Raw genomic sequence first — 12,544 nt, 5'->3', positions numbered from 1 at the left:
TTCTTTGGATCCACTAAAAAAGCGTTTTGTTCCTATTGTGACAAAGGTTGTGCTCCTCTTTCTATCAAAAGTTTTGGCTTTAGTTTCTCGTCAATTGGAGGGTTTGAATGTAAGGAAAACTTCCATTAGAGTGGAGATGCATGTGGATAGATTACATGTGCTGCACCACAATCAGCATTACTCGTACTTGCTTGGAGAGATCATATATACTACAAGACCTCTCAAATCAGGTAGGAGTAATGCTGATACTACAAGTCGTGAGCACATTTTTTTAAAACACTGGTACATATTAGACCCAGGACCATCTTCAGAATTTTCCAGTGCACATCCAAAGCAGTTTGTGCTTATGTGGTCCACTACATGCATGAAATACACTGAGCATGCACTAAAGACTGCCCAACATGGTAAAAACTTTTCTTTAAGTTTTTGTGTCACTGGTTCAAACTTTTAGGGTTCATGCCACCTTAAACGTAGTAAAATGTTTTTCCAAATTATAAATTGTAACATTATATTTACTTTTATATACAGACCAGCTCAGAGACAGATACATTTCAAATCAGAGGCATCAAACAAATGCACTAAAACAATGCAAAGGAATTCAGACTTGGCCAGAGGAACCATGAAGTGAAAATTCATACAACTTGTTAAGGTGTGAAGAAGAGCTCCCATTTAGCTACCTATATAATTGCAGCAACATAGGCGACAGGGAACAGAAACTTGCAGGTGTGCTGACAGAGCAATAATGTTGTGCACTGTATGCAATGTAGCTGTGGATCCTGTCCAGGATCCACAGCTACATTGAAGTGCTCCGTGTTTACGTAAATGTAATTCCAAAAGCACAGAAAATGCTGTACTGATACCACATGCATCAATAATTCCACAGAAATTGCTCTTCAGACACAATTTTTATCCCTTTCACAATTAGTATGCCTTTGTATATGTTATGTTAATTACACCTGATATAGCACTTGAATCACCAATATGCACAACAGGGCTTTATCCTTTGATCGTAGACTTCTGGCGGGAGTATAAGCTTTACCTCTTTGTTGAAGATACCTAGGGCTATTTCGCAGCATATCTTGAAAATGCTAATGTTTTTTACTGGTAGCCAATGCAGAGTTCTCAATGAAGGGGCCGATGGGGTGCCCAAGGGAAGATTAAGGTTAAGTATGGCTGCCGTGTTTTGCACTACCTGTAGTTAAGCAATTAGAGACTCCCTCGCTGCAGCCAGTAGAGCATTCTGGTAGTCTAGCCTGCTTACTACCGGGGCTTGGACTAATGTTCTTCTGGCAGAATTTGTAAAATACGGATATATTCTGCGTATAAGGTGAATATTATGGAAGCACATGCCTGTGGTAGTCGAAATATGATCTTTCATAAAGACAGTCTGGTCTCTTTTTATGCCAAGATTCTTCACTGATGGTTTAGGAGACGGGCAGATCCTAGTTGAGAGGGCCACCATTCGCTTGACCACAGAAAGCTAGCTTTGCCAAACAGCAGAATCTCGGTCTTATCTGTGTTCATTTTTAGGCATTTGTTGGTCATACAAAACGAAATAACTAGCATTCCTTATGCAAAGCAATCTTTGTTTAAAACTAGATCAGAATCAAAAGAGAAGGTCAACCGAGTATCATCAGAATAAGATATTATTCCAAAGCCGAAAGGCTCAATAATCCTGGTAAGGGGTGCCATTTATATATTAAACAAAGTGGGGCTCAAGCATGAAACGTGTGGTACTCCCTTGTCCAGATGAATCTTGCAGGAGGCATAGGGGCCGAGAGCGATTGTGTGGAATCTGTTATTCAAGAAGTTGTATAACCATTTGAGAGCGGACTCCTGACCACCCAGCTCACGCATTCTCTTCCTCAGCATAGAATGGGAAACAATATCAAAAGCTGCGGAGAGATCCAGCAGCACGAGTGTGGAGTATGGAGTGAGAGTCTCAATTATTCCGTGACTGTCAGTAGGGTCGTTTCCATGATATGGCCAGGTCTAAATCCAGGCTGAAAAGAGCCCAGAAGTTGATTCTTTCCAAGGTAGGATTTTAGTTTGGTTCTTAATTAGGCCTTCTAGCAGTAAGGGGCAGCAGAGATATCAGACGGTAATTTGATAAAATGATCGGATCCAGGTTAGCTTTCTTTAGGATCGGTAGGACATGCGCAACTTTCCATTCAGAGGGAATTGTGCCAGTTTCCACTGCACAATTGAATATAGCTTGAATGGCCAGAGCTAGATGTTTAGATAGTAAAGCCATCACTTTGGACGGGAAGGTATCAAGGGGGGACCTTATTTCACCGAGCCTAGGGACCTCTGGGCCTCCTCCAAAGAGAAGGTTCAAACCCGATTAGTGAGGGTGTCCTAGCTCTTTCAGTATTTGTCGTATTACTGGTAACACAAGGGTACATCATGAGCAGGATATTTAAGTTTAAATCAATCTGTGAAATCTTCTCTTGAAAAAACGTGACAAGAGAGTCACACAATTCCTGTAACATTAAGGAGGGCTGCGTGCACACCTGAGGGCTCATAAATTCATGAATAATCTTAAAAAGCGCTTTAGGTGCAATCATTATTTAATCCTTAAATAATAAGTAAGTGGGTCAGTGACTGTGGAGTGCTGAACTTTCCATTGAACAAAAGTGACCGCTGAGTATTGTGTGGATTTCTTTGATAGTGAGTGCAAAACAGTGGAGATATCATCAGCTGTTAGCGTGCTATCTCCAGAGATGTATATGGCAATCAAAATTGACCACAAACATTAACTGCAAAATAAAAAGATCAATGTCATAATAATGAGCGAAGTCCCAGAAGTTGAAGGATGCTGTATCCCCTTTTCATTTTAGGGGTAGATTCGCCTGATGACAGATGAATCCAGAACCACCTTGTATATATAGATTCCCTCTCACAGTGCAACACAGAAGAGTAGGTCAAGCAGCTGTGAGAATCCTTGCTGATTACAACATGGCCTTTCCTAATGTTATTTCTTTTAACTCAGACAATGGTATTTACATCCTCTGAGCATAAAATACTCATCAAATTTATACTCAAACACTACACATAACATGCTTGGCTAATATGCTGAGCCATCTTGGGAAGTTGTTCCTTGTGTCAAGTTAAATTCTTCCTGTTATATTTCCCATAATGCATTGCATGGCTCATAATAGACAGTGAATACTTTGTCAAACAACTGAATGAAATCATGAATGACACCTGACCTTTGCAATATCCATTGGCATTCTTGGTTCCTGCTGTAAAGTACCACTGAAAACGATTCAACTACAAATTGCACCTCAGCAAGTTGCGTCTGACTCCTTGAAAAACCTTTAGAGGCTTCTCAGTAGCAACAACAACTGCAGCAATGTTTAACTGGACATAGTGACAGACAAATGGCAAACTAGTCTAAGCATAATGGGCCTTTTCTAGAGTCAGATACCACTGGCTATAAAGGTGCATGATTTCCTAGAGAATCTTAATATGACCTTCACTTCACTCTTTCTTGGACATTGATGCAGGGGTTAGCTTGGCACTCAATTACATGAAACAGATCATGGCACAGCTCAATGAGGCATTGGAGAAGCCCCTATGACTAATGCACAACCATGAGTGGCATTGCTAAAGCAAAGTTGTTCTATTCAATTCTGCAGGGTTTGGCATCCTATCCTAGGACAACAGTGCATATGTGGCCCTGCTGTTATCATGGTTCCTGATGCAGAGGTTCACCTGCACTTTCGACATGTATGTCTTGAGGCTGGTCAATCATCAATTTTGAGGCAAATTGACACTGACCTCTTGGGTCCAATGCAGTGTGTGAGTGCATGATGAGTTCAGCTGAGCTGATATGATCATTCTATCTATACATTTCTTTTTGTCAGCTAAGCATTGTTCCACACAGCTATCCATCCGTCACAGGGGTTTTTACCCTAGACCATGTAGCAGGACATTGGATTGGAATCAAGCTATTCTGTCGTGTTTTAACAATTACCCAAATGCCAAGATGAAAACAAGGCAGCACATATCCATTTAACAAAGTCTTGGTTTATAGATGAAATGTTTTACATACTCTGCTAAAATAGGTACTTTTAGGCTAGCACTGAAAACTATGGCAAATCACTTATTGTTAATGAAAGAACATTTGTGAACCCATGCTACCATTTCCTGCCGCTCTATATGGGGACTCCAGCTAGGCCACAGTTTCTCTTCGTTTGTCTTCTATTTCCAACACGTTTTCCTTCTACTTTGGCTTTTCTAATGCCTCGTAGTATCTGATTCATAAGGAATTACATGCATTATTTACATTTGATTATTTTTTTGCCAAAGCGCTATTTTGGTGGTGAATCAAAATAAATGAAAAATTACTACCAGCAATCGTGGCATTATTTAGTTAACATCCGTGAATATTTCTATTATTATTTATTATTTCTATAATGGTATTTATTATTGTATACATACCTCGGTTCCAACCACAAGTTCATCCCTGGAAGAGCTCACCATGCATTCATACAGTTTATAGTGCTGAAAAAGGCTGCAAAATTACAAATGCATTTGTGTATCATTTACATATTTTTATTATAAAAGATTTTACAATTTTTAAAAGAGAAAAGGAGTATCAGCACTTATCTTCAACGCGACTGAAAGTAAAGAAACTAGAGCTTTAGACAATAGTTAAATTAATTAATAATAACATTAAATATAAATCAAAGGCATGCACATTATAATAAATATAGAGTGCATTTCAGCTTTGAACAAACCAAAAATGCAGGTAATAATGTCAGCCGCCATTACACAGTAAATAAAAAAGAGTAAGGGATTAAAATTCATTACGTGGAGCGTTCATATGGATAAAGGAGTGTGAGTGAATGGAACCTATTAGTATTTAAATATAGAAAAACAGGCAGTTATACCAAACGTACTCAACGTGATTGAAGCATTCCTTACAAATTTGCATTTAATTTTAAGACAACGTGCTGCATTATTTTTTTCTATAACGCACGTTGATATATATGCCTCTTTTAGTTGCTGCTGCTCATCATAAAAAGGTAAAGAGACATTCAGAGCAGGAGGATGGCTCATACTGTAACAGGAGGGTGTTCTCAGATTCTCGCTAAGAGCAACCACAAAAGGCGAACAATATTGTCAGAGTGTTCCTGGAAAATTGCTTTTAAAACAGAAGAATGTCAGTCTACTGGGATCACAAAGATTTCTTTTGAAACAGCTACAATTTCTAATCCAGTGGAATATGTCTTAGTTGAAAGTATTTGTACATTTTGTGGTACAATTCAGCTCGTCAGTAAAATTCCCAGAAAGAGACACGAACATTAATTAACCAGCCTTGGCATAAAATAGATAATCCACAGAAAGTCTGAAAGTGATTATTTAATGAACTAGTTTATAATAAACAAGAATTCAAGAAGCGGAAAAATGAAAATGCTTGGTTGGAAATATGCAGTTTCTGCATTGTCACCCCACATTGTTTGTCGTTTGCTGGAGCCTATACCTTTGCTGACTTTTAAACAACGTGCATTTTACCCCTAATGACCAGTAGAAAAGTGCCTGAGATCCCCCTTTTAAACATGGTTGTATTGGCATTCTCCTAATTGGCATATTTAATGATATAATAACTCCCTAGTGTATGGTACAAAGTTTATCCAAGGCCTGGAAGTTAAATGCCACTAGTGGTCTGCAGCACCTATTGTGCCATCCCCTACAGTGACAGTGCAAACATGTTTTCAGGTCTACCCCTGTAGCCTAACCGTAACACTTTAAAAACTGAAATTCCACCTGTCAAAATAAACCTTTTTGACGGGTAAAACCTCCGCTTTAAATATTCATAAGTCACCCCTGTAGTGTCTTGCGAGCATCAACGGCGGAACTCTTTTGGCTCCTGATGGACTCCTTAGAGTTTCAAAGTGGAATGCATTGAGGCTGGTTTAAAATTTTGAGTATGCAGTTACACACAGACAAATAAAGATGTGTAATACTAAGCTTTGTGTGTGATCTAGCCATTGGCATGTACCGATGCTCGGCAGGATGATACAATTAGCGATGAGATAGGGGATACATAACCCGAAGAGCTGCAGTGCTCTCCCAGAGAGTCTGCCCTGGTCCAAACAAATTGCTTCATGGATGTGGAGTCAAAGTGCAGCTCCAGCTGCTGAGGAGCAGTTGAAAATAATGAAAGCATTGCAGAGAATCTACACATTGAAGAGAGAGAACCTGCTGGTCAGGACATACATAAAGGTAGTGCACAGCAACGCAAGATAACGTTATACTGTACACGGAGTTTTGAATATTTGGAATGGTGCACCATAGAACTTCTTATCCAGAGTCAATAAGGAAATGTGTATGGACAGTTGTTCCTTTTAATCATCTCTTTTATCAAATCAATAAGCGTTCTTTGCATCAACGCACAACATCCAGCCAACGCGTTTCATTAAGTTTGCACTTGAACTTCGTCTGGCCTCTAGCAGTATGGATTGAATTGAGTATTCAATTGGATCCCAGGCCTCTTCAAGTGAAGAGTATAACAAGTGTATTGTCGCGGTATGTTTGTCGTCATACACAAATCTGGCGGGTATTTAAATAACATGTATTTTTCTAACCCGGTTGGGGTTGGGGTTGTGACGGGTTGCTACTGATTTCCGGCATAATTTACGGGCTATCAAACACGAGGCCTTAATATGAGGCCATGCTATTTTAATAACCGCAAGATATATGTAAGACAACAAGCATACCACGACGTTACACTTGTTATACTCTTCACTTGAAGAGGACTGGGATCTAATTGAATACTCAATTCTATCCATACTGCTAGAGCCCTGACGAAGTTCAAGTGCAAACTGAATGAAATGCGTTGGCTGCATGCTGTGCGTTGATGCAAAGAACTCAAATTGATTTAATAAAAGAGATGATTAAAAGGAATACCTGTCCGTACACATTTGCTTATTGGATAATAATAAAATGGTAATAAATTGCCATTGTATTTATCAGGGGTTTGAGGGGATTTTAAGCGGGGTAGCGCTCGTCCACTCCAACGGAGGAGCCGCCCCTGACAGCACCTATATAGGTTTTGTAGCCCACAAGGCAGGGTGCATGGCATTTAAAAGTAAGACAGGTAGAAATTTAACGTTAACATGTCATTATAGTGACTAGCACAATAAAGCTATTTTCACTGTAGGCAGTCTGGCCCATTGACAACCACCAGGAAGCGATATTAAATGCTAATATTGTATTATGAGAATGGGCAAAATAATGAAACAACAATTTTTTAATAGTTATTAAAGATCTATTTCAATGGTGATGTCCGATTTTAATAAATATTATGGAAAAGTGACTTTTAAAAAGTTACCCTTTACCTGCCTGAGCTGTCAGAATGCTAATTACAATACGTTTCTGCCAGCTCTCAGCCTGTGCTCAGCATTGAATAGGTGTAAGCAAGGTGTGAAATGTCTCAGAGAAGCAAACAATAGGCTGACATGAATGGGCATATATTGTTCCTCTAAACTACATAGAATATGTGAGACCTCCGACTTCGATCTCAGGATCACACTCTCCCTGCAGCTCCACTGTGCTCTGCTTCGCCTGTCAGCCCCACCTTTGCAGGGTTCGAATCTACCCTAATTCTGGTTTTGCTCTCTCTGCTCTGTTCCTCCTAATTTCACGTCCTTGTGCCTGACTGATGGTAAAACTTGTTTTTGTCCGCTCTGTGCAATAATTTTACCTCTTTGTGCCTGACTGCTGCCCAACTTGTTTTCTCCGCTCTGTGCCTTAATTCACTTCTTTGTGTCTGACTGCTGTTCAAACTTGTTTTTTTTCCATGCTGTGCCTCTTTTTACCTCTTGTGCCTGACTGCTGTTATATCTTGATATTGTGCCTCACTGTTATGCCAGTCTTTTCTCCCCTCTTCCACTCTTTTTTTTGCCGTTCCCCCATTCCCGCTACTTCTCCCGTGACCCCTCCCCCTGACCACCCCGCCTCCCAGCTTTACGTCCCTTTCCCCTCCCCAACATAATGGCAGCCACCGCGCAGTCACACGCAGCGAGCGCGCCTAAGGCAAGCCCATAAGACTTTCAAATGGATCCCTCCCGACTGCAGAAGGGCTGTCACCCATGCACTCATTACCAGCAGAGTAGACTATGGCAACGCCCTCTACACCGGAATCAACAAAACTCTTCGGCACAGACTCCAGACCATCCAGAATGCCTCAGCCAGACTCGTCCTAGGGACAGCGCGCCATGAGCACAGTTCCCCGTCGAGAAGAGGGTCACCTTCAAACTCCTCACTTACACCTACAAATCCCTCCTTAATATTGGACCCAAATACCTCAACAAGAGTGTATGCTTCCAAATACCCAAGAGGAACCTCCACTCCGCCGACCTCGCCCTGACAGAGGTCCCCCGCATCCGTAGAAACAGAACCGGCAGGAAAGCTTTTTCCTACATCGCAGCCAAAACCTGGAACGAGCTCCCTGTGAACATCAGACTCTCCCCAAATCTGCACACATTCAGGAAGGACCTCAAGACCTGGCTCTTCAACTGATCTGGAGCCGCCCCCACCCCCGCACCTTGAGACCCTCACGGGTGAGTAGCGCGCTATATAAACCCCCTGATTGATTGAATATGTAGGGTGAGGGCTGTGGCATCCTTTGTGATGCTAAACTGTAGAATCCTGCTTGAGTCTCAAATCCTGCTTGACAGGTTTACTGGGTTAACATATAACACTGGGGGTGCACTTAAAAGGGAGAGAACTGGATGTCAAGACAATTCTTTTGAATCCACTGTCTGGTTGCGGAAGGATGTTGCTTTTGTCCTACCAGACTTCATTAACTGGGCTTGTTGTGGGTACAGAGACTGCTCCAAACTGCATTTCAGTATTAAATGTGGGAGGACACAAGGATTTCTATAGTATACTCCCCACACACACAGCTGGCCTTCAGAGTCCAGGTTTAGTGTGGCAGAAGACTTTCGGCACAGTGAAAATACCCACACATTGCATTTTGGGCGTGTTTGCAGTAAGACAAAGAGGAACTACTGAAAAAGTGGGTAGGGTGTGTCTCATTAAACTTTACCTTATTGGTTTGGAAGGGGTCAGAAGCCACCCCATCCTCTAGCTTTGGGCAGGCCTAAATATGGAATTTCCAGGCACTCACATCAGAAGACTTCTTGGACCTACAGAAGATCAGAAGAGGACTGGACCTGCTATCAGTGACATGAGAAGACATGAAGAACTAGATATGCTCCTTCTTGCACCCAGGACAACGAAATGGACTCAAAGGGTCAGTTGCCTTTTCTTCCTATCAAGCTACACGAAGACAACAAAGTGCAAGAGGCTTTTTCATGGAAGTACTCAGCTCACCAGTGGCAACCTGGACTGGACCCTGCTGTTGCCCTCTGCCTGACACCTTGTGAGTCTCTAAGGGCATGATTACGATATCGGTGGGACCAACACTGACGGCTCATCGGTGTCCGGCCCCCCGACATCTGCCCCTGCGGTCCGTCTGAGGCATTACAATGCGGCGGTTGGAACCATCTGGCGGAGGGGCCGCATGCTGCGCTTCCGACGGGCTCAAGAAGCCCGTTGGTGCTTTGGAGGGTCAGATTTTTATACTGTGTTTATTTTCTATTGGGGTGTGTGCTGCAGCACGCAGCACATGCCGCAATAGAGAATATACACATTGCAACCGGTGTGAAGGCAGTCACATTGTAATCAGGGCAGCGGCAACTCCGACTTCTAGTCAGGCGGTCCTGCTTCCGCTACGGCATCGTAATCAGATCCCAAATAACTTCCATGAGGTCATAGAACCTTTTCAAGTGTACTCTGGTGGGAGTTTGAGACTTAAAAGTCTAAGGGCAAGATGTACACAGAATCATTTGCAAAATACTGATCACAATTCGCAGGAAGTATTTTTGCGATCAGTGTTTTATTTTGCAAACTGACCTATGTATTAATAGGTCGGTACGGAAAAACTATTACTAGTTATTTACAATTCGACCTACCTCATGAATAATAATGAGGTAGGTCTCCAATTCTGACCCTCTAGGAAACACCACCATAACAGGGATGGTGACATGCTGAAGTCAGCAGACCACCATATCTGTGATGGCTTTTAAATAAAGCCACATTTTTTTGATTGAAAAGGTAACTCATTTTCCTTCAAGTAACATGGGTCGCCTTAAGAAAAATATAAATAAAAAGCATAACTAACTTTTTTGAAGAGTAAGAAGTGGCTGGTCCATAAAATCACTTCCTACTCCTAAAAACTTTTTTTTCAACATTTTCAAAGGGAAAGGGGTTCCTTCCAGACCCCTTCCTGTTTGTGAATGTGCTACCACTACCTTTCAGTAGTCAGTAAAAAATGTGTATTTTTCCACCGTACTGCAAATTGCTATTTAGAAGGGAAGCTCTAAAAACGCCCTTTCCAAATACCTATTTGGTATGTAGTTGCTACCTCAAATTGTGAGCCGGTAATGTGTTACCCTTTATTTCACTTAAGCATTGCCGGATGACAATACATGTCAAACTTTGTGGAAAAACTTAATTTTTTTCACTTCTACTTAATGGGAACAGTCCGAATGAGGGAACTAATAAATGGCGACAGGAACCATACTTTCAGTTCAAACTTCAAAATATGATCCTCAAATCGGAATGTATATATAAATAAGGTTCGTCATGTAGTGAAACATAACATATTCAAGATAACAATTGTTGAATAGCTGGAAGGAAAGTATTGAGCTACAGTGAAGTCATAGTTTTGTCTTAAGTGGCAAAATGAGTGTACTCAAAAAGGGCCATGTCTTGGAGAAAGAAAACTTAATGGATACATTAAACGGTGGACCGTAAGAAGAGGCAAGTTGTGGGCATATACCCATTTATTAAAAAACAAAACCTGTACAAAACATTCAATTTTTGGGACATTTGTAACTTGTGAAAAATTATCATCTGGGTCCTCCTCTGCCTCTTCCGCGGCCACGTCCTCTTCCACGACCTCGGCCTCTGCCCCTCCCAGCAACTGCTTCTCTTTTCTAGGATTTAACTTTCGGTTCAACATCAACCAGTAGTGTATCAAGAGGGAGACTGTCCGGCAGAATGAAGTATCGAATGTTATTGCCTCGAATACTTAATGTTTCCAATTGTACAGACTCTCTGTTCTTCAAGGTAATTTTCACAGCTTTAAGATGTGTATTCATACTCACATCCACACCTGTAATTGTTCCATGAACTTGGGTTCCATTTTTCAGCTCTACGGTAACCGTTTCATGGCTTAATTTCATCAAGAACCTCACAAGCTTCATTTTGACAGCTAAATTGGTGGAGAAATAGCCGCGATACGTAGAGAGTTCACACCCAGTGAGCGGAACCAAAAAAAATTGAGCACGGAAGGGCTAAGGCCACAAAAGCACAAGCCTCCCCGGCACCTAATGTGTTACCAAATTGCAATCTGGGTTTGGTATATAACAAAAGCTCTTTTTGTGGTCGCAAACTCTGTCCTTTTGTGACCGTAAAAAGTCTGAAAGTCTTTTACCAGGACAAACCTGGTTGGTGTATCAGACCCACACTCCATCAGCCTCAAATTATGCATAGGTAGGTGCCTGTGTGCCGCAACCATTCGCTATCATTGGCGCTTTGTGCTTTTTTTGGTGCTAGTTTCCGTTAAAGCTTTAAAAACTCATATCTCCGGCTCCTCTTATTGAATTTTTGCCATGCTGTTGTCATTTTGTTTATTACCTTTACTCTATTCTTTCATTCAGTTCCGCATTTTTATTGTGTTGCATTTTTACTTTATTATTGTTTTGGTACTTCATAATTAGTTTATACATTGCGCCACATTAAGCCTGTCTGCTTTAGGCCAAAGATTCCAGGGATTTGAGCTCAGATTAAGCTAGTTCTTTTGAAGCTTCTCCCTGACAAGACCTGCGATTATTCCTTCAGGTTGGTAGTCTCTCACCCCCAAATATTAATCCAACTTCTTACATGCTTGTTTTGAGGATTTTTATTTTGCTTTGTTATGCTGAGTAAAACAGGGGATTCACGACTACACACCAAATTCTTATATAGATAGTACTCCGGCAGAAGAGAACCAGGGATTATGGATTGTGTAAACAGTTACTATCACATGCTCATGAATACATTTAGAAGCAGACTTCCAAGTCACACAATACGCGGGCTTTATTACATAACTGATGCAACATTTGTCCCACACTGGACTACCAAGTACCCTAACCAAGCATGGAAGAATGCACAATAAACGTTCACAGCTGTGCGAGTTATGTTCCACACCACAAATGGAGACGTAACAACAAAACACAGCATGACGCAATCCTACATTCATAAATCATCAAAAAACAAGGTCCCTGAAGAATGCGCATCCCCACACATACCACATTGTATGTCAATAGGACAAAATATGTGACAAAAACCTGTTTATTGCACATCATCTTTGTTTTACTTCAGCACTGCTCAGTCACCAACAAGTTATAAACAGTACCTTTTGAATCAGTAAAACGATGTATTTAATGTGTTTATAAAAATTGAAAATGCCATAACACTGTTT

The 12,544-nt window shown here is 41.2% G+C and overlaps 1 protein-coding gene and 1 pseudogene across 1 annotated transcript in view; both read right to left on the bottom strand.

The window, feature by feature from the left end:
* The window catches only part of CABCOCO1 (ciliary associated calcium binding coiled-coil 1), a 297,442-nt gene that overhangs the window by 88,572 nt on the left and 196,326 nt on the right, over positions 1–12,544 (bottom strand). Inside the window, exon 5 of the mRNA XM_078642685.1 lies at positions 4,447–4,519. Coding sequence (XP_078498811.1) covers positions 4,447–4,519 — 73 coding nt within the window. The remainder of the gene's footprint in view (positions 1–4,446; positions 4,520–12,544) is intronic.
* LOC144754634 (small nuclear ribonucleoprotein Sm D1 pseudogene) lies at positions 10,841–11,402 on the bottom strand (annotated as a pseudogene).

Source organism: Lissotriton helveticus, chromosome 5_1 (assembly GCF_964261635.1).
Source record: "Lissotriton helveticus chromosome 5_1, aLisHel1.1, whole genome shotgun sequence".
NCBI classification, from domain to species: Eukaryota; Metazoa; Chordata; class Amphibia; order Caudata; family Salamandridae; genus Lissotriton; species Lissotriton helveticus.
This window is presented reverse-complemented; position numbering and strand designations above follow the sequence as displayed.